Source organism: Delphinapterus leucas, chromosome 21 (assembly GCF_059928025.1).
Source record: "Delphinapterus leucas isolate spDelLeu-1000000601 "Yukka" chromosome 21, BTC_Dleu_Yukka2, whole genome shotgun sequence".
NCBI classification, from domain to species: Eukaryota; Metazoa; Chordata; class Mammalia; order Artiodactyla; family Monodontidae; genus Delphinapterus; species Delphinapterus leucas.
Window position 1 is genome coordinate 31970489 of NC_143149.1, and position 22330 is coordinate 31992818.

The 22330-nt window shown below is 53.2% G+C and overlaps 1 protein-coding gene across 1 annotated transcript in view; it reads right to left on the reverse strand.

Moving 5' to 3' along the window:
• Positions 1-220: 220 nt before the first annotated feature.
• Positions 221-22330, reverse strand: part of SFRP1 (secreted frizzled related protein 1) — a 41209-nt gene continuing 19099 nt past the window's right edge. The window contains exon 3 of the mRNA XM_022571281.2: positions 221-1073. Coding sequence (XP_022426989.1) covers positions 751-1073 — 323 coding nt within the window. The 3' untranslated portion in view covers positions 221-750. The remainder of the gene's footprint in view (positions 1074-22330) is intronic.

A 22330-nucleotide genomic window follows, 5' to 3' on the forward strand; every position in this document is an offset into this window, starting at 1 on the left:
TGAAAACCACCGTTGCCTTCTCCGTCTACGAATCATCACCTCTGTCACACCAAGGCAGGCCCGTGCCGCCCTCCACGTGTCAGGAGGTGAGATCAAACCTGATGCTGACGGTAACCACCTCCAGGGCATCTGAGGCTGGCTGGTTCCTATCAGAGCTGACACATGGCCACAGGGCCAAGCAATGCAGGCCCCTCCCTTTGTTCTTCCTATTTCTCCTGTGCACTGTCACTGAGTGTGGTGTGTGTCTGTTTCTGTGCACGACGGACAGAAAGAGAAACTCCTCTGGAACTGAAAGCCGTGCATCTTACCAACAGTTAGAACTTTCTAGTTCCAAAGGCGTAGATTAGCTGATAGATCCATAAGCAATCTGTAATGACAGAGAGTGGCAGAACCTAAGGTTTGCTGCCGCCTCTCCCTTGCCGCCCACCCCCTTTCTTTACCGCAGCGTTTTCTTTTGTAGGGACTGTGTCTCTGACTGCGATGATGCTGCACCTCCCTTCCCCTGGGGACGTGCTGCTCCACACTGCAGGTCTTCAGAAGCTTCCTGATCTAAATGGGTTTCCTCATCTGGGCATGCGGCTTTAAACATCGGCTATACTGGGGTCTGGAGCATGGGGATGGAGGGAGGGCTGGGAAATGCTGCAAGGGCAAAGTAGCTGGATTACGATGCCCTCCACCTCGAAGGAGCAGGGGGTGTGAACCGCCGAGGGTCCAGGGGTGTCCGCTCCCCCCTAACCCACCCCACGAGAATCACTTAAAGACCGACTGGAAAGTGGGACATTCGTGATTCTTCATCTTCTTCATGAAGTTTTTGAATTCTTTGTTTTTCTTGTCCCACTTATGGATGGCCGTCAGCAGGTACTGGCTCTTGACCTTGCGGCCCATGATGAGGAAGTGGTGGCTGAGGTTGTCCAGCTGGTGACAGGGGCAGTCGGCCCCATTCTTCAGGTACAGGACCAGCTTCTTCAACTCCTTCTTCTTGATGGGCCCCAGCTTCAGGGGCTTCTTCTTCTTGGGAACAATCTTCTTGTCGCCATTTTCCTTTTTCACTTCTTTGATTTTCATCCTCAGGGCTAGAGAGGGGGAGGACAGAGAGGGGAAGAGGAGAGAAGGGAGGGAGAGAGTTTTAGAACACGGCTTTTCATCAGAAACCACAACCCACCCGCGGGCAGAAGAGCAGGAGACATAAAAGGCAAAGATCACCTGAAAGAGGGAGGCTCTATCTGTCTATTCTATAGATAAGGACCAAGGTCTCAGCTCACCTTCACGTACCAATTCTGCCCCCTGGTTTTGCAGTATCTGAGGGTATCTCAATGGTTGTCACAGGATGCCGTGAGAGTCTCAAATAAAAGTTCAAAACCAAATCATGTGTCTCTTTTTTAAAATAAAACTCCAGGACTCAGACTATCATACAATGCTTTAAGAGAAGAAGGGGATCATCTAATCCAATCAAGTCCACATAATCCAATGCTACCAACATCAGCACTCAAAGAAAAAACTTACCCTCAGTTTTGTTTGTTTGTTTGTTTTAAGGAGAAAGTTATTGGTTTACGTTTTTTTTAATATCCAAAGGACCTAAAATTCTTTGTCAGTTGGGTCCTGGAAAGAAGACAGACAGAACCTGTGTGTGTGCAGTCAGCAAGGGAAAGCTGACTGCATCAAACGTCAGCGTCCAACTTTGTCATCAGAGAAACCAGGGTTCCAACCACTGGGCCTCCAGGGCGTTCAGACAGCAGGTACCATTGACGTGCTGTCCACCACTCATCAACCACTAGATGGCGCCACTAATGGGCTATCCTACCCACCGTGTAGACCCACAGAACCAAACTCGACTTTGACCTCTCGACCCATTCGAGCAAGTCCTGGTGAGGGCCTGATGGATAAATCCAGGTGGTGATTCCTTAAATCTCACATGGTACCTGGGCTTCTTCCATTCTCAGCACGGCTCCCCGAAGAGAGGGAAAGCCAGCCCTCTGCCAACTCTGCCTTCCGGCCTCTTTGTCTCTACAGAGCCTGAGTCAACAGTGTTTCAGGGTTAGTGTGTGGACCACACACTCTAGTGCTGGCTTCATGGGGTTAATTGGTGAGGATAAATTAGCGTGGAGGCGTTCTATTCATCGGAAATGCACCAGAAACACAAACACAGCGTCCTTATAACTGTCAACTCCCCTCGAAGCCTCGCCAGCCCTGGAGAGTTCCAAAGGAGTTGGAAATCATTTCTAGATTCTGGTCACCAGATGATGTGTCCATCCCTTGAATTCTTGTGAATTCCAAATCACCAAGCCCTCTCTTTTGAATAACTCAAAGCTTCCACCCACATTCCATGAGGAAAGACTTGAATCGAGCTACAGAACAGTAGCTAATGACTAGGAAAGCATCTGGATGCCCTCAAGAGCACTGAGTATTTTCCATGCACTTCCTCAGTGAAACCTAATACCTCCACGAGGAAGGTGCAATTATTTCCCCCATTTAACAGATGAGAAAACTGAGGCATAACGGTTACGTTTACTTGCCCAGAGTCACTGACCCTAAACTAAACCCACGGACTGAGTGTGCACTTATAATCACCGTGCTGTCCAGGCCGAATTGCAAAATTCTTTATAATGAAGCTGACATTTCAAGTGCTGATTAAATGGACCAAGACAATACGGCAAAAGAGCTCGGGCTCTCTTCCCAGGTTTACCCACATTTCAAAATGACTTTACTTACGAAATGGTAAGAGTTCCTCCTGGTTGAAAGGGAACACCGCAAGAGTGAAGGCTTTATTATTTATTCTTTAGCTGATTAGAAAGCACACCCTTGGCCACCCCAAGAATTAGGAGAAATCCTAGGAACAAAGCTTCAGTGAATGTGTCAAAATCAGGAAATCAAATGCACTCCCATCCCTTTTGCTTACAGAAGGAGTTCCAGCTCTGCAGCCACCGAGCCCCAGGTAACAAATACCCCAGGCCCGCAGCCCTTAAGAAAGACCTCACTCCCAAGGGTGCTGGAGGTTTGGGGACTGGCCCAAGCAGCGGATGGTTAGCCCTGACCTCGCAGGCTGGCCCAGCCCCCCTGCCCACGGGAGTGCACTGAGCACAGTTTCCCAGTGAGCTCCTCTCTTTACTGCCCCACGGAACCAGCCACTGCCCGGCACCTCTGATTTTGCTTGATTCCTGCACCCACTCCCACCCTGAGGGCAGAGGCAGGGGGACCAGCAGGTGGGAAAGCCGCAACTAGGAGCCAGCAGAGACCACCCCTCTGGGACCTCCGCCCAGACCTGCCCAAGCAGCCCTCCCTCTCCCACCCCAGCTCAGCTCCCCTTGTCGGCTTACCATCCTTGTACCTGGTGGGTCACCTGAGAAAAGACTTCACCTGGGCCAGTCTATAGTTCGCTCATCTAGAAATGTGTCCGGGGGGTTGAGCCAGAGGAGACTCCCTGCCCAGGCCCGGGCAGATCAGGGCTCCATCTCTGCCCGCCCTCCACACTGCGAGAACCGACTGACCCAAGGAAGGCAGCCAGGGACTGCAGGAAGGCGAGGCGGTGAAGACACCCTCCGAGAAGTGCCCCGACGTGTCACGTGACCCAAGGTCTAAAGCTGGGATCGATTACATCACTGGCAGGGACGAATGCATTTCCAGTGACAACTGGGCAGCCTCTTTTCTGCAGAGAGGTGAGCCATCATTTTTTTTGGAGAACCCACTGTGTGCCAAGCACAGGACAGGTGCTCTCTGTGAGGCTCTCCTGACTTAATGCACAGCAACCGCTGTTATTACTGACGACGATCAAGGAGAAGGACTCGGGTTAAGGAACAACACGAGGCCACACTTTGTGAAAAGAGACTCAGGACTATAGAACCCACCCCTGACCCCAAAGACCACGCTGGTTCCTGCTATACCATGACGGGGTTTCAGATGCCATTGCTTCAGTGGAAACTATTTCCCTCTTTTGATTGTGTTGCTTTTAATCACAACTCAAATCAAAAATTAATGTTCCTTTGCCATGACCGTGTCAAGGAATTTAGTTCACATAGGCGGGAGCATGGCGGGGAGAGGGAAAAGCAAACGATGGAAATGTGTTCTGCATTAGACCCTTCGCTTCTTGCCATTTGGCTCCTTTCTCTTTTTGAGGTAGGGAGAGTAGGGAAGAAGGAGGCACATGTGGCCAGAAATTACTAACATCTTTCCATCTTTCAGGGCTTTATTTCAGGGATGCAGATTACCAGCAATGTTTGGATAGGCGATTAGCCATCCCAGGTTGACTTCCCCCTGCCTTGTGGGTATGTGTGCAGCCTCCCACCGCATACACCCAGGGGCTGCTGGGACGGGGTGGGGGGAGACTGACCACTTCCTTTTCCCCCACCCGGCCTCCACCATGCAGACAGCCTGGACCCCAGGGATTTCACTCGCCCAGGGACTGTGTTTACGCTGCAACCGGTGCCGGTGGGCAGCGGGGAGCGGCCCCAGCAGGCAGCAGCTGGGCTCACGACTGGGGCGCTGCTGGAGTCCCAGGTCCTGGGTTCTAACTGGGTGGCCACAGAACCTGGATCTCAGCTCCTGGAGGCTGTAAAGCGTGGAGTGCAGTCTGCCTGCCGGCCTGGCCGGTCGAGCATGCAGAGGGCCCGTGCTGGGCAATCCCAGGCAGACTGCTGCGCCCACCCTGCCCCCGTGCTTCTCTGCCCCCTCCCGAGCCTGTCTCCCACAGGGTGACGATTCTACACCTGCCTCGGGCCCTTGATCTCAGCTACCCGTGACAGCCAGACCCTGAACTAAGACAAAACAAAACAAGAAACAAAACCCTTCTCTGCGTTTTTTCTTAGCAGCAACTGAACGCCCTCCAAGAGTAGGATATGACTCCTGCCTTTCACCTTGCTGGTCAGGGCCAGCGAGGATGCAGAGACCAGAAACTTTGAAAACTCACAACTTAAGGTCACAGTTAGGGGCTGTCTGGGTCTTTCTCCGCAACCTTAAAATAAATAACCCCTTCTATTCAGGTTAGACCCTGAAAGTTTCATCCCACTTGCAGTCACCGAAACCATATTTTTTGCCTCCCCACAAAGCCTGGCCATTTTCTGAGGCTGAAATGAGCAGAGGAAGCTTGTTACGCTCATCCCAAACCCACACTCTCTTCAAAACCATCTTTTTCTCCTGACCTGCTTATGCTAATGGGGCCGCCATCCTTCCAAATACCCAGACAGGGAGCCTGGACGAGAGGCCACTGTTGGCCAAGGGCCAGGCATTTACGCGATCGACAGTGTGGAATCGCTGCAGGAGTGCAAGAAAGGGCCTGAGATGGGGAAGGTGCCGAAGGGGCGGAGTCAGTCGCCAGCTTTGTGACTCATCTGATTACAGACACCGGTTGCAGTGAAGAATAAAGTACAGACGAGAAGAGAAGGAGGAACCTCCACCGGGGAGTTCCTGCAAAGTCATCAGAGGAACGGATGGAAAGCCAGGTAGCTCAGCATCTCGGAAAGCACCGGGGGAAGGCGCTTCAAGTGGAAGAAATGCTCCTTCATCCCCAATGCTGCAGAGCTTAAGAATGAGTGTGGAACCAGCTTGCCAGCCTTGGCAGTGGGGGGGGGGGGGTTTCTTGACGACCTGTGGGAGCCACAATCCCGGGGGTGAGGGAGACTCCCAGAGAGCTCCAAACCAATGGGAAGTGAAAAGGTTTTCCATCCTGACAACCACCAAGCGTCTGGAATGTTTGTGAAGAGTCATCGCTGGCCACTTCTAGCCAAACATAGTAGATTGAGCACACAATCATTTCTACCCCTCTAAAATTAGAGTTTCAAAAAAGTTATAAACACACGCAAGAAAATGGTAAAGAAACAAGGACATCACATTTAGCATAATAGAAAGCAAATGGATGGTGGGTCCTGGCTTGATGAGAAAAGAAAAGCTGAAACCCAGCTGCTAACAGAGGGAGCTGACAGTAAGAAAGCAGCAGATCCACATGGCAGGACCCAGACGTGCTCGTGAACTGGGGCCATTGGGTGCTTCTGCACTCGATGACAGAGGCTGTATTAAATATAGGAACTGAGAAGTCTGCACCAGGGCACCCAGATCCACCAGCCTGGCCATAAGTCCAGATGACCGCGCCTCACCAACTCCAGCCGCAGCCAAGACGTTTATTCCGTACAGAAGGTTTGAACCCAGACAGACTGGGCTTGCGGACACCAGGCTCACAGGAGGACGGAGTAGTGGGGAGCTGCCCCGACACCAAAGGATTAAATGAAAGTCTGCACAGTGAAGAGCGAGACCCTCAGGTCTTAGAACACTACAGCAATACCCCCAGTCAGAGGACTGTAGGGTTTCTATCTAAAGAAACTAGTAGCCCCAAAGAGAAGACCTACAGCTCCCCCTAACAAAATTCCAAAATGAGGCCCAACAAATCACAGGCCATGCATACACGCAAAGAGCTCCAATTTAGTGCTTTACTCTTAAGCTCCAGCGGCCAGCCAAGATCAGCAGGCTTTTAAAGGAAAGACTCTAAATGTGAACGAGAGTCCAAAACGCACGAAACACACAGAAAAAAAGAAATCAGAGATAACAGAAACAAGCTATGGCACAGAAGAAAACTGTTTACAAAGATAATGGAAGATACTGTATTCATGAAACCAGCACAGAATGCTGTTAAAAGGAATGTTCAGAGAACCAAGAGTATTTGAAGTTTTAAGAGGTAAGAGCAGAAATAAAGAATGCAACACACGTGCTTTAAGGTAAGCTTGGAACAAAACGACAAAGAGATGGAAATAGGAGAGAGAAAGATAAAAGAGAGAACCCAACCAGGAGGTTCAACATCTGAATAAGAGAAAACCAAGAAGACAAATGAGAGAAAATACCAAAGAAATAATGCAAGAAAAATTTTCCAGAAATGAAGAATGTAAGTTCTCAGATTGAACAGTGCCCGGGTCAATGAATCACAGCATTTAGAAACACCAGAGGTGAAGGGAACTTATAAAATCCTCCAGAGACAAAGCGAGGCTACATCTGCCGCAAAGGACCAGGCATCAGAGTGGTCCTGGATTGGTCAACAGCAACACCAGAAGCCAAAACAATTTCCACATTCAATACTGAGCCAGTCAATGTGGGACAGGAGAATAAAGACAACTTCAGGCATTTAATGGTTAAAAAACAAAATCTTCCATGTATCTGTTCTTAGGAAACTGCTCCAAAAATGCAGCACAAGACCCAGGATCAGGAAACTAAAGCTCTCACATAAGATAAAAGCAATGGAAGTCTTAGAATGGTTCCTCCAGAACAACTGTGTGGCCGGCGTAAAGCTCAATCCGTCCAGACTGAAACGGGAGGACAGAGGGATACATCTGCAGGAAGGTCTGGGGCTGAATTCGAAACACAAACACGAGGAGCCAGGAAAATAAAATGAGGCTACTACCTCAAGGGAAAACAAAATGGTGTATAATAAAGGAAATATAAATGCAGTACACTACACGGCTCAGCTGTATATAATATTGACATAATTACAAAGATTAAACGCTGCATGTCAGTTTAAGCAGAAGTGTGATACAACTATATTGAAAAGAATGGGGAGAAGAGGGAATAGGGTATAAGACAGATGTCTGTATCGTCAATCATAGAAAAGCAATAAATAGTGTCTAAAAATTAAAACGAAGAATTTAACTAAAAATTAAAATTGTGTAAAAATTAAAATTAAGAAACAAAAGTGAGACAGATCTTTGTCTTCAATAATAAAAAATCAATAAGCAATGTCTGAAAATTAAAATTAAGTATGGTACTTATTTACTCCATTTTGCTATCTATCATAAGAAATAGCTAAAATAGCTGAAAATTATTACCTCTGGGTTGGGGAAATTAGTGGTTGGAAGGCATGGGGCAGAGACCTGCAGTTTTTTATTAAAAGCCTTTTAATACTATTTGACGTTTTAAATTGCATTTATTCTGAAGCAAAAAACTTAGATTTTAAACAAGCTTGCTGTCTAGTAAAGAACTGAAATGTATATAAAATGTCAATGAATCACAAAATGGGAGCTCTTAAAAGAAACACAAAGATTACATTTCCCGGCCCTTCACTCCCCATTCAGCTGGAGCAGCTTGGCGTTACTTAGGGCTTCTCAGGAAGGGTTTTGTTTAAGAATTCTGCTTTTTCCACTGTTTATTTGGGAGCACGGGGTAGCCTATAGAGCTTGTCAAAACGATCATTTTTCAGATAAAAAACCAATTAGGTTAGAATTCGGATTATTTACTTTGAATGCAAAGGGACGTCAAACCTGGTTCAGCTGAATAGGCTGCCCGAGGCTGGAGGTGCCCACAGCTCCCTGCCTCTCAGCCCAGCCACAGCTCCTCCAAGAAAGGAGCAGGAAAGCATGGGGTCCCAGCAGATTCTGGGGACAACTGACCAGCAGTCAGATATACCGTCTCCAATAGGTGCTAATAAAAAATCATCCTAGGGGATTCCCTGGTGGCGCAGTGGTTGGGAGTCCGCCTGCCAATGCAGGGGACGCAGGTTCATGCCCCGGTCCGGGAGGATGCCACATGCCGCGGAGCGGCTGGGCCCGTGAGCCATGGCCGCTGAGCCTGCGCGTCCGGAGCCTGTGCTCCGCAACGGGAGAGGCTGCAACTGTGAGAGGCCCGCGTACCGCAAAAAAAAAAAAAATCATCCTGGGGCAGGTAACCCACCACACAGTCTGACTCCTGACTTGCTTGCTTTCCTAAATTACTTTCTCTGGCAAACATGGCTGAAGTTCCCAAACAGATGATCTGTGCAGCAGCCGGGCAAGATGGACAAACTCTTTACTGAGTGGCCTGTTCCCAGACCCCAGGACCAGGAAGAGCCCACAGGTGGGCGCCTGGAGCATCAGCCCTGGGGGTTCAGCTTACACCCCTCCTCCCACCCTGCCTCCTGGTGAAAGAGCCTGTTCAGATACCAAGACCTCACTAAGCAGTCAGACAGAGAGGACCTGCTTTTCTACGTCCCAGCCCCGTTTTCACATATCTCTTGGGTGGGCGACCCTGAGGCAGAAAGCGCCATCCCCAAAGCCAACTGTGCAAATAAGATTTGGTAACAGCGCCGGGTAAGGGCGGGGCTGGGAGAAACTGCTGCTGCTTCCAACACCCAGCAGAGGGTCTGGGCACCGCACAGGCTGGCTTGCAGGCAGTGGGATCCAAATGAGTCCTGCTGACAAAGGCCCTGCAAAGGCAGCTCAACAGACCTCCGTTCCCAGCAGGGGCCAGTGTTTGCATCATTAATTCCTTTAGCAAAGAAAGGGGCTTGCGCTTGGTACAATAACTCAGACTCTCTCCCTGACCACAAACCACGTGCTGCATACTTACAGGCATCTACTGGCTACAGGACAGACGCTACAGAGAGAAAAGGAAAAAAAAGAAAAATCAAAACAAAACAAACAAACAAAAGGACTGAAAGCAGCTTTTCTTTTTTTCTCATTTACAAGAAAACAGCAGATGTAAAAAATGCTCCTGAGTGACTTATTTGAGACAAATTATTTAACTGAAATTGTCCTGTTTTCTGGATCCCAGACATCTTCGGGAGGTGGGGGGATGGTCAGGCAGGAGGGTGGAATTTGCAGCTCTATGCCCTCCCAACCCACTTACAAGTACTCACGCACACAGCACGGCGGCGTCGGTGGCGTCGGTGTCAGCCATCGGAACCCCGCTGCCTAAGCGCTTGATTTCATGGATTGTGTTAAATCCCCACTGATCGAAGCTAATGGTGCAAAATGGAAACCCCACTTTGAGAGCAAAGGGCTGCCTGGTGTGGGTTTATTCGGGACGACGTGTGCACCGCAGCCCAGGCAGCAGGGACTTGGGCCCCACTCCTCCCAGTAAGGACCGCATCCCTCCCCCATGCCTCCCCAAGCAGTCGGCAGAGGAGAATAGGAGACTTGCTTAAATAAAGTCACTCAAAAGGATTAATGGAACCTTGGCTCCAAGTCCGGGCCAACCGGCCAAGGCAAACAGTCCTCCTGCCGGAGGGCTCACTAGTTTTCCATTCCACCCCGCAGTGTTCACCCCACACGGCACGTTGGAGCGCGCAATGGTCTCTTGGAAGGAAGACGATGGGGAGTGGGTTTCAGAACCAAGAATCGGAAAAGCCATGAGCTAGCCCTGGCTCTGAGAGATGCTCCAGAGAGAGGTCCTCAGGATGTCCTGGAAGGCTTGTTAAAATGCAGATTGGGGGGCTTCCCTGGTGGCGCAGTGGTTGGGAGTACACCTGCCGATGCAGGGGACGCGGGTTCGTGCCCCGGGTCGGGAAGATCCCACATGCCGCGGAGCGGCTGGGCCCGTGAGCCATGGCCGCTGAGCCTGTGCGTCCCGAGCCTGAGCTCCGCAACGAGAGAGGCCACAGCAGTGAGAGGCCCGCGTACCGTAAAAAAAAAAAAAAAAAAAAATGCAGATTGCCAGCCTGCCCCCAGAGCTTCTGCTTCAGCAGTAATGGGACGGGGCCTGAGAATGTGCATTTCTAACCTGTTCCCAAGTGACGTAATGCTGCTGGTCTGGGGACCACACTTGAGAACCACTGGTCCAAAGGGTTTGAGGGCGGGCTTTTTGGTCTGTCACCATGGTTATTCACAGTGACGCATTCTGAGGACGCTTTCTTGGATGGTGTTTAAACTTACTGGAAGCCCAGGGCAGCCCTCCAAACTCATTAAAACTCAGGCTGAAGTCAGCACGGGCAGGTCCAAGACCCAGCTGACCTTGGGCAAGCTGTTCTAGTGCCATTTTCAGAATCGCTGAGGTCTCTGGGGCCCCTACCCCGCAGAGGTGGAATCTTGCAAAGTCAGGAAAACCGAGGCTTTGTTAGCGAGAGGCAGCATCTTTCAGAGTAAAGGACTCTAAGTCCAGAATCAGCCAACTCCAGCTCCTGGTTGGGATTCCATCACTAACTTCTGTACAAATCACTTCACTTCTCTGGGTCTTCATGTAGCCATTTGGACCAGTGAATGTCAATTTCCATTCCAGCACGGGCGATCTGTCTAAGTCTTCATACTTCCTTTCTCTGTCTTGAAACTCAGTATAGATTATCCAAGGGAAAGTAGCCTCTATCTCAGATGGCACCGGCTGCCCTCGCCGGCTCACGGCGCCCGGGGACCCTGCTGACAGTGGTCACAGCCCAAGCCCACAGAGAACACAATGGCACAAGAGCCTGGCCCTGACTGTGGAGTTGCCTAAACTCAAAGACAGCCCCCAGAAAGCATCTCCCAGCATGGCGGCAGGCAGGTCTTCACACTATCCCATCTGACGGATGGGAGAAGAGGCCTGGCAGTGCCCTGACCCCTCGGCTGGGAGATCCCCGAAGCGGCTATGAGTCACGCCTCTGAGAAGCGGCGGCAGGCACACCTCAGATCTCAGCCCTTCACTGTTCTCATAGTTGATCCCTCTGAGCAGAGGGTGTACTCCAGAAAAAATTTATGCTTTTCCTACCCATCCTTCCGGCCAAGCTACAGATCATCTTCTCCCTGAAGGTGATCTTCTCCAGCCCTGACCTTCAAGGTCCCACCCCGCCATCTGCATATGGACTCAGCACAGGTGGTAATTACCCATGAGTGTGCTTTCTCAGCCCCCTCCCACCGTGAGCCTGCAGGCCTGGCCCACCTACCCACCCCTGTCCCTGGACTAGTGGGTGTCCCACACATCCCTGAGCTCAGCTAACACTGATACACAAGCGAACGAAGAGATATAAACAGCACAGTCTGCCCTGAAGTTCACAGCCTCACTGGTGAGACGGGCATCATTCGCTCACACCTCTGCTTCAGCAGGAACAACTACGGCCAACGGCTACTTGGCAGATCAGGCCCTGGTGTAGGTGCCTTCACACGTTAACTCACTGAATTCTCTAGCAACCAACCCCGTGGGGTGGACACCCTCCTGATAACTGGCTTGCTGATCGGGAGGCTAAGGCAGGATGGCTCAAGAAACTGGCCGAGCTTCCACGGATCTCGAGGGGACACTGTGCCAGGAGGAGTGGAGGTGAGGCCATCACCATCCACCGCCTGAAGCACGGACAGTGCTCAGCTAAGGTCCAGGGGACCCAGGCCTCCTGTGAGGCCTGGGCCGGTGGCCGCTGCAGGCTGGGTCTCACTAATTCTCCCCTAACACACAGAGAATGTTCTCCAACAAACCGACCCCAATCACTGTCCCTAACAGAGGTATGCCTGTGAAACCCTTGCATGGTACCTATAATTAAGAGAACATTTCAGAAACTAACACAACATTGTAAATCAACTTTACTTCAATTAAAAGAAAAAAAAAAGAGGACACTGATACGTTGAAACAGTAAGTAAAAAAAAAATCTCTGTCTTTGAAAGGCCTAGGGTGAGGAAAACTGCAGAGCAATTTCAGGGGTGTAAAAGTCTACCACGTAAACTTATTTGGGAAGCAATCTCTATGCAAAATTGTGCACATCAAAGACACAGAGGAGAGAAATACTCCAAAACATCGGCTGTCTCTGGGCACTCTGAGAACGGCTGATGTCTAAGCTCTTTATTGTGTTTCCCACTATTTTCCAGGTTTTATAATTTTCATAGTGAGAAAAAAAATTACCCCAAAGAGAAGTAAGTCTTGTCGTACTCTGGGTAAATAAGAAGTTTACAGCTTACAGTTTATAACTCTTCCAGCAGGTGTTCAGCAGGTCTTCACAGAAAGCCCACGAGACACCAAATTAAACATCGATTAACCCTGTGTGCATTTGACCAGATTTCCCAAACAAACAAAAAATCCAATTCCTTGCTACCCCCTGAAGTTTCCTGGGGCAGCCAGCAGGGAAAAGCCCTCCCTGGTCATGGGCAGGGAAGCGAAAGGAATACAACTGGGCCTGCAAACCAGGACACTTCGGAGACAGAAAGAGGGCCATTTGTTTTTATGCTGGGACCACAGGAATAAACGGGGACTTTCCTGAGCAAACAGGACATGTAGCCACCCTAACAAGCAGGTGGCCCGCGTGTAAAGGGGAGGTGCATGTTTCACAGGTGTGGCTGGCATGGAGGTGGTGACGAGTGGCCTGGCGGAGGAGAGGGCAACGGAGGCCCTTCTTCTCCCTCTCCTGGCTGCCAAAGCTACCAGGCAGGTGCAGAGGTCAGAGGGTCCGCACCCTGTCTGACCGCAGGGCTGCCCACACTTCCACGGCCCTGGCTGGGGAAGCAGAGCCCAGTGGATACAGAGCCATCGGGCTGGAAGGAGCCTTTGCCACAGCCCTACGTCCTACGTCCTGTTCCCTCAGTGCGGTGACGACAGCGAGGCCCGGTAGTGTCAGTGCCGCCGGGAATAATAAGCAGAAGGAGACCCGTGTCCTAGGGCCTCCTCCGCCGACGGGGCCTGGGGGCAGGCAGCGTCCTCACTGCCCCCCTTTCCCTCCCAAGGGCGTTCGAGGTATAAAAGGATTCAGAAAGGGAAGTACCTCTCTGCTTCGTCACAGATGTCTCTCAGGTACCAAGTTCAAAAGAGGGCAGAAAAACAGCCTATGTCCAAAATCGTTCATTCTAACCATCACAGGATGGCACAGGCAGAAACAGAGGCTGGTCCTAGACCTAAGCCCACCCCTCGCCCGCCATGAAGCTTCTTCCTGCTCATCCGAGATCCTCACCCACGTAGCTACCCAGCTGACTGCACTTGAATGTTTCTGTTTCTTTTTTTCAGTCTTTCTAGGCTTTGTATAAAGAGCAGGGAGGGCAGAAGGCCCAGGCACCCTAGCAGCCTGCCTGACCCTGGCCTGGGAGGCGCCGAGCATCAGCCCGAGCCCAGCCTGCCATGCACACCTTCCCCGTCCATCAGGTGGGGCAGCACCCGGCTTCACCCCAAAGCCCCAGGGAGGGGCAAGAGCACACACGTTCTCCTGCCACCCGCCCGGCACTGCCCCACCAGAGACAGACATGTATCCCCTTGGATTACAACGTAATGCAATCAGGATGGAGAGGAATGCTGGTCTCCCAAAGGTGAAGTCTGTCTTGGCCTCAGGTAGGTCTGGATGAAGCCAAGAATCTGAAAAGTTAATGGCTGAAGGCACCCAGTCCTAGCTCTGAGCTGGCCTCCCCTCGAAAAGGGAACCCTCCTGCACTGTTGGTGGGAATGTAAATTGGTGCAGCGGCTATGGAAAACAGGATGGAGGTTTCTCAAAAAACGAAAAATAGAACTAACATAGGACCCAGCCATCCTACTCCTGGACATATATCCACAAAAACAAAAACACTACGTATGTTGAAAAGATACAAACACCCCAATGTTCATAGCATCATTATTTACAATAGCCAAGACATGGAAGCAACCTAAATCATCCAGATGAATGGATAAAGGAGATGTGGTGTACACACACACACACACACACACACACACACACACAATGGAATACTACACACACCATGGAATACTACTCAGCCATGAAGAAGAATGAAAATTTGCCATTTGCAGCATGGATGGACTTGGAGGGCATTATGCTAAGTGAAATTAGTCAGAGAAAGACAAATAATGTACGATATCACTTAAAAATCTAAAAAATACAGCTAACTACTGAATATAACAAAAAAGTAGCAGACTCACATATATAGGAACAAACTAGTGGTTACCAATGGGGGGGCATGATGGGGGATGGGGAAGGGGGTGGTAAAAACTGCTGGGGGGAAGATAGGCTCAAGGATGTCTTATACAACACAGGGAATGTAGCCAATATTTTGCTAATGGAAAGGAACCTTTCAAAACTGTATAAAACAACAGATACAATACATTGAAAGCTGGCCTCCCCTCTACTGTCCAGGCTCCTTGCTCCCGCCGAGCTCAGCAAGCAGGCGCGCAACGTGGCCCATGGTGTCAGCCCCGAGCTGGGGGTCCCGAGTCCTGCTTCCAGATCCTGACTTCACTGGGTCTCCTTTCTTTCTCTCCACCCACCTGGAGCCCCACACACAGGTAAGGGGGCAGATCTGGGTCCTCAGAGCCCGGGGGACTGCGGGCAAGGGGAACAGAGCGATAGGATGGGGTGCCCCCCTTGGGGCTCTTTTCTGCTTCTCCAGGAAAACTACTTATTAAAAAGAGACAGAAACAAAAATCAATACATCAACAAACAAACTTCCCCATGGCTGCGGAAGCCGCTGCGCCCCATGGCCAAGTTGGCCCAAAGGAGACCCCTCGGGAAGCCGGTGGATGGGCAAGGACTCAGATGACGGGGACAGAGCTTCTTGGGCAGCAGGTGTCTGACCACATCCTGGGGCGGCGCGCCAACTGCCAAGGCACGCCTACCACTCAGGCGGCCAGTGCTTCCGACGTGTTTACCAAGCTCCTGGCTCCGGAACCGACAGATTTTGGTTAATGGGCCCCAACACGCCCCGTGTGCGGTGCATCCCTTCCTGCTGAAGACAGTCAGGACCCCGGGGTTCCGGGCGATGGCTCTGGCTCAGTCTGCTCCCCAGCATCTGGCTCCCTGGCCAGGCGTGCCCTTCACTGGCAGAGGTCAAGAGGGCTGACCCTCTGAGCCCACACACTCGCTTGCCCCCAGTTGTCCCCCCAGAGCTGGGACGAAGCAGGAGGAGTCGGGAAGCTGGGCGGGTCTCCCCGGATCTGCCCAAGAACGGAGGTCACCGCCCTGCTCACGCGCCAGGCATCGGGGACTGATGTCACCGCCACTGACCAGGGATGGTGGAAGGTGAATGTCACCCGGCCTACGATCAGAGCTCCGGCACCAGCACAGACACTTTAGGACCCAGAATGCTCGAGCTCACGGTCACCACCCGGCCATTGCAGATAAGCTGGTACTACGTAGGAGGCACCTTGTCACCTGTCAGCACCCGTTTTGATCTTTGGTGGACAGACGTACAGGCACCGTACACCCAACAGCTACAGTGCCAATTTGTCGTAAATTGAGGGTTTGCAGTGAAACCATCCTTAACACGGCCTGCACGCGTGACTAATTACTACTGGTAGCCTGAGGGGCTGACACACCCTCTGAAGAATTTCATTTGCTGGCCAGTGAGGAAAGATGCGGTTTCAAGACCCAGGCCCCCTGGGCAACGCTGCTGGCCGTTCTCTGGCGTTCTGATCTACCCCAGTCATGATTTCTCCAAAGTTCCTCCCTCCTGTGAATGCAGATTTTGTGCCTCACGTTCTCGTGCCTCACGTTCAACAAATAAATGATTTTTAAAGGGTCCTTATTTTCTAAAGCGCTTCAGACGAGCTGCTGGGGCAAACCCATCCAGCTGGAGGGTTTCGGGGCACTGCAGGCCAGGGGCACAGAGGGGGGCTCCACGATCGCTCCCGCCACCCTTTAGAACCTGTTCCAGAGATGCCTTGGGAGCCGACCTTGCCCCACATCTGCAACTGACTTTCCCTGGCTTGGCTGAGGGGAGACATCCTCTCACCTCCGATGCTCTAGACACTGCACCCTGAGGCTCTTGGTTTTCTGCGGTTCTATTCCCAAGCTCACCTATAACGTTAGAAATCGGCCTTGTAACACCCCTGCCCCCAGCAGATAAACAACAGAGCCACTGGCTGTATTTGGAGCTGCTCCCTGCTTCCAAGGGGCCACCAAGAACCAGGCCCTGCTGTGTGTGACACGGCACTCAGCGGGCCACCATCTCACATCTAGAATTTTCTCTGCCAGGCCAGGTGCTCGAGACCAACAAGGCTTTTTCTCCCTTACAAATGCCTTCCACGATTCGCGCATTGGTACTCACCGCGTGAAGCCGGCTTTCTTTGTCTGCGACTCCATCACGCCTTTGAGGACCACCGCCCTCTGCTGCCACCTCCCAAGTCCACCTTAGGGACCCCGGTACTGACCGCAAGTGTCAGGCATCATCCTTAAGGGCCTTACAGAGACCTGGTAAAGTCGGTACAACGATCATTCACCTTGTAAGACAAGAGCATTCAAGCTACAGTTTTCCAAAAGACACCAGCTAGTGAGTAACGGACAGTTCAGTGGCGTGCCCCCAAATTCACATGCACCCGGACCCTCAGAATATGACCTTATTTGTAAATGCTGTCTTTGCAGATGCAATTAGTTAGGATGGGGCCACACTGGATTTGGTGGATCCCAAACCCAACGACTGGTATCCTTACAAGAAGAGAAGAAAGGACACAGACACCAGAGAAGAGCCACGTGGAGACAGAGCGGAGACTGGAGCCATGAGTCAAGGGATGCCGGGATTGCCAGCGGCCAACAGAAGCCAGGAGAGGGCCCTGGAGCAGAGTCTCCCCAGAGCGTCCCCTGGAGAGCACCCCGCCTTTGGTGAGCAGGTGGACCCCAGCAAGCGCAGGTTGGCAGGGCCACGCGCTGTGGGCGGCAATGTCATCGTCCATACCCACAGGTGACAGGCCATGGGACACTGGGTAAAGGCCCCGATGTCCGTCCAGGAAGAAAGTACACAGCGAGTGTCTCATCGGATAACCACAGACCTTCTTTCTTGAGGTCAGACACCCTTCCACACGCCCAGGAACCTCTTAAAAGAGTAAGGGTCGGTCATGCGCTGCGAGTAGGAAGTGGCCAAGCCAACCCAGGTCCAGGTCCCCCTCCTCCAGCGTAGAGGCCCCTGTGGACCAGTTTCTATGATGAAGGTCAGGGTGAGATTTCCTTTGAAGAAAGGTTCCGCTTCGTGGTGTGTGTGTTTAAAGACCACGTTAGGACACAGCACATGCTGAGAGCGACGTGGGATTTAAGAGGCCATCCAGCCAAAGCCTTCTTCCAGAGATCAGTGAACAGGGGCTGAGAGGAAACAAGGACCCGGCTCATCAAGAGCTGGAACCAGGACCCCCGCTGCCCCCCCCCTCGATCCCCAAGCACTGTCCTTCAACACACACTCCGTCTCAGAAGGACGACCCCCGGCCCCTCGGGCTCCCACTGCATGTAATCACACAGTCCCCTTCCCTCCTCTCCGAACGCGAACAACCCTCCCCCTGCTCCAAGGCCAGAAGAAAATGCCCCAAACCGGAAAACCAAGCTGCAGCCGGGCTGCAGGACAACCCCGGCTTGCTCTCACATCTGTCACTTCCTCCAAGAAACGTGGCTGCTGTGGAGGAGGAAAGCCGGGGCCAGAGGTCCCTCTGCCAGTCCCCCCACCATTCAAGGAGAACCTGGCCCCTCACTCTGACCCAGGACCACCCATCAGGCAGAACAGCAGGCTGCGGCCCAGCACTCCATCCCCTCCGGTCCTGGAAACTCTTACTGAGCCATCCTGGGGCCTGTCCTCGTGAGTCCCAGACCTGCCTTCCTCTGGGGGCCTTTGGGGGTGAGTCAGGGGCTTGGACGGCAGGCTGCACTCCCATGCATACCCTCATTAGAGAGCCGCCTGGGAAATGGGCTCTCAGGCCTCACACCCCCGTGACAGCCAGACCCAGGGTGAACGCCAGCGACCCTCCAGGCCACTGCACAAGTAGCCGCGTGTCGGTTTCCTGAGCCAGGGTTTTTTGGGGTGTGGGCCCCCCTGGAATTTCCACGCTGAGGGCTCCCAGGGAGGAACAGGAAGCTTCTCAACTCTGGCTGGGGTTCCTCATTCTAAGGCCCTGGGGCCAGGCAGGAGCACAGAGAGTTCTCAGCTGGTCCAGACCGGATTCCACGCCCCCAACCCGCTCGGGAAGGGGGGACCAAGATGGGGGTGGTGAGCAAAAGAAAAGGAAAGCACCGGTGCTCTGCCGGGCCTGAGTAATTCGAACAAGGAAACCTGCCAGAAGACACATTAGGTCTGTAAGGAAAGAAGGCTGCAGGCGAAGAGCTGTCAGTCACGAGCAAACCCACATCAGCCACGGAGCCCCGTCCTTCCAGAGAAGCTGGTCCCGGGCTCTGCTGCCCCCAACGCCTCTCACACACACCCTCACACACACACAGTTACACAACTGGGAAAGCCAAGTCCCCAGGAAAGCTGATACCCGGAGCGGGGGGTGGACCAGATGTCCCGCCTGCATGAAGGAAAGGGCAGGAGGGAGGCCCGCCTAGGCCTGCACTTCATTCCAGGTCTGTCGGCCTCCTCCCTGGCAACCAGAGGACCGGTCCCCAGGAGTCAGGAGCTCCAAGCCGTCTGGTCTTTGCCACAAAGACACGCAACTCAGACCAGCTTCGAGGTTCTACTGTGCACACCGGAGCCGGCCTTTCCCTCCTGAAGGGTCTACGCGTGAGGGCGGGGACTCGAGGCTGGCATCCCAGGTTGCTGGGTGACTTGACCAGGCCACAGGCTGTCCCTCCACCTTCCTCCGGAAAATCAGGCGACGTCCTCCCGAGGAAGGTTCGCCCTCCGACACAGCCACCTCCCTGGGGAAGCCACCGGCAGGAGTGCCGCCAGCAGGTGCTCTGAGGACCACGGACTCTGTGGGGCTGGAAGGACCGGAGAAGTCATCCTCCTGCTTCCTGCCAGATGCAGCCCTCTTGGGTCCGCAGGCAAGAGGCCATCCCGTCTGTGAACGGCTCCCTGGGGAGGGGGGACCCCACCACCTTGTCAGTCAAGGTTTTGTTTCCTCAGCAAGCCGGGTTCTACCTGAGCTACACAGCACACGATTTCCCTTGGCTGGACAAGCCAGTCCCAGTTTTCTCAGCCACTGTCCTCCTGGCACTTGTGGTCCTGAGAGGCAAACACAGCCTTGTCGTTTGAAGGAGGAAGTGGCAAGAGAATCACCAGGCCCCAGAGAAAGCGGGAAACACCCAACTTTGACCCTGTAGCACCTAGGTGTGATGCTCACAACCTACCTGCTGACACTTCAAGCTGCTGCCCACACGAAGTATCCACCATTGGCTACCACGGGCCAAAGGGATGTTGGGTGCTCATTCCACACGCCGGCATCAGTGCAGAGGACCAGTGCAGAGGGTGTCAGTAAAAGCCCCGGGTCACTTGCCACTGAGGGACAGAGGCTCCCAGATGTGCCCTGTCTGCACCCGGCTTGCCATGGCCACTGGCCCCTCTCGGGGACAAGACTGATACAAAGTCTCCGTCCCAGACATTCTGAGTGTCCTCTCCACCTGATGCTTTGAACTTTAGTTTTCAGGTAAGATTTGCTCCCCTTGTGACCCCAGAGATGTCTGGGGGGTGAAGTCTGCGTGTATTTTAATAACCTCTAAAATTACTGTGAAGCTCCTCTGAGAAAAGCATCACCATTAAGTATCCTGGTTCAGATCTGGTCTATCTGTAAAATGCATTCATTTTATTTTTTCTTTTTTAAGGAAAGCCAAGTGTGTGGCTTAGGTTAGAAATGCTTCAGGGAAGAGCGGCCATGCGGGGTTGCCCAGCAGAGCTGTAAGATGGCACGTGGGACGGCGGCCAAGGTCACAGGCTTGGGGTGGATTTGCAGTGTGTCCTTTCCAGGACACATCGGTACAATCTCATGGGGTCTATCCACCAGTTCTGAGAAGTATACACAATTATCCCGATTTGGTAGGTGAGAAAACTGAGGCCCAGAGAACTGGAGTTGGCCAGAGTCTCGTGGCTGACAAATCATGGGGCCGGAAGAGAAAATCGGTTCTGAGGTTTGGAAAGTCCTCCTTGGAAATCACCCGCACCGTGCCTGCAAATTGGTCTCCCATCAGGCTGTCATCCCCGCACAGGTGGAGAGGGTCCCCACTGTCCCTGGGTTTCTGAGGAAGCATGGGGGGACACGTCCAGGAGAGGGGCTGAGGTCGGGGTGCCCAGCAGCCAGCCAGGCCCCGTCAGGGGATGCGGACCTGCCGTGGACCAGTGCCGCTCCCAGGCTGGGGGTCCCACATCTGCACCCCAACCCAGCTCCTCCGCGACGGCCTCCCACTCACTGCTCAGCTCTTCCACACGCGCCTGAGATGGAGACCCAGGTCCCCAGCAAGCAGGGAGGTGCCAGCAAAGATATTTATCAAGAAACCAAGTCACAGAGTTTTGTGGAACAAAACCATAAGATTTCAGAGCCTTAGAGGTCACCCAGGGTGACCCCTTCAACTTGCTTAAGGAAACAGGCTCAGAGACGTCACTGACTGGCCGAGTGGCAGCGCTGGGTCACATCGCAGGACTCCAGGATTGGGGCGATTGTCTGTCACATCACACTTTATCTCCTCACACAGAAGTTTTTAAGTTTGTTTTATTGTTGCGTTTTGTGTACAGGTGGGTAAACTGAGTCATGGAGCAGTGAAGCAGCTTGCCCAAGCTGACACAGTAGGTGGTGGGACCAGGCCTTGAACTCAGGCCTGTATGACACTTCAGGCCATGCCTGTTTCTCCAGATGGATTTTTTTATATCCCAGGGATTACACCATGCCCTTCACAACAATCCCTGAGAACCGCTGGAATCTGCCGAGGAGGTGGCTCTCGCCCAGAGAAGCAGCAGTTCTAAATGGACTTGCTGCAAACACTGAAACTTAACAAAATCAGCCTGGTTGGCATCTGGAGGAATAAACAAAACACGGGGACTGGAGGGGGGCTCGCCAACCCGCAGAGATGGCCCTGGGCGCTCCTGCTGCCCAGAAATCCCTGCCGGGCTCCAGAGCCCTCCCGAGTCTGGGGAATCGGTGGCGGGTTCTGGAAGGCATCTCTCTGGAGCGACGGGGAAAGGAGGAGGCCCTTGACCTTGACCGTGGAAACTCAGCCCCCGGAGGGGTGACTGGCACCCACGCTCACCAGGCAGACACGCTGTGCACAGATCAGCACGCTCAGACCTACCCCCACACACTCAGACGTGTGCACACACACAAACCACACTCGCACCCCAGCCGAGGCCTCCCCCGCCACCGCCCCCGTGTGGCCACAGCCCCTCTTGCCTCCCCCTCCAGGAGGCCCCAGACCCCTGGGTTGACTCAGCCCCACCATCACAGGCCTGGCTCCACAGGCGCCAAGCGTGCCGCCCGCCCGGCCGCTAACGAGGTCTGGAGAGCAAGTGAGCAGTTTACGTCGGCTCAGCTCCTAATGACCGCCGCTTTCGGGAATGACCGGCTCGGCGGTGACCCGCGTGTGGGCTGATGACACTCTCGGGCTCCTGCCCCGCGCACCCCAACGGAGGTCTCCCGAGGCCCTGACCGCAGCAGATGGCCTGCCCGGCTGCCCGAGCCGCGTGCCGACCTCATCAGAACGGCCGACAGCGGCGCCTTCCAGTGGGTGGCCCGGCACCGGCCGGTGCTGCCCTGAGCCCACAGGCCCTCCTGTCCCAAACCTCTCACCCCTGACACCTGAGGCTCTGCACATCATCGCTTTGGATGAATGAGCACCTCCTCCTTCAGTTTTCCTCCTCCCCCTCTTCCTCCCCCCTCCCTCCTCCCCTCCCCTCCCCAGCCCCTCCTCTCCCTCCTCCCCCTCTTCCTCCCCCCTCCCCCTCCCCCTCATCCTCACCCTACCCCAGTCCCTCCTCCCCTTCCTCTTCTCCCCTCCTCCCTTCCTCCTCTCCCTCCTCCCCCTCCCCCCTCCTCTCTCTGCTCTCCACCCAAGCCCTTCACTTTAAAA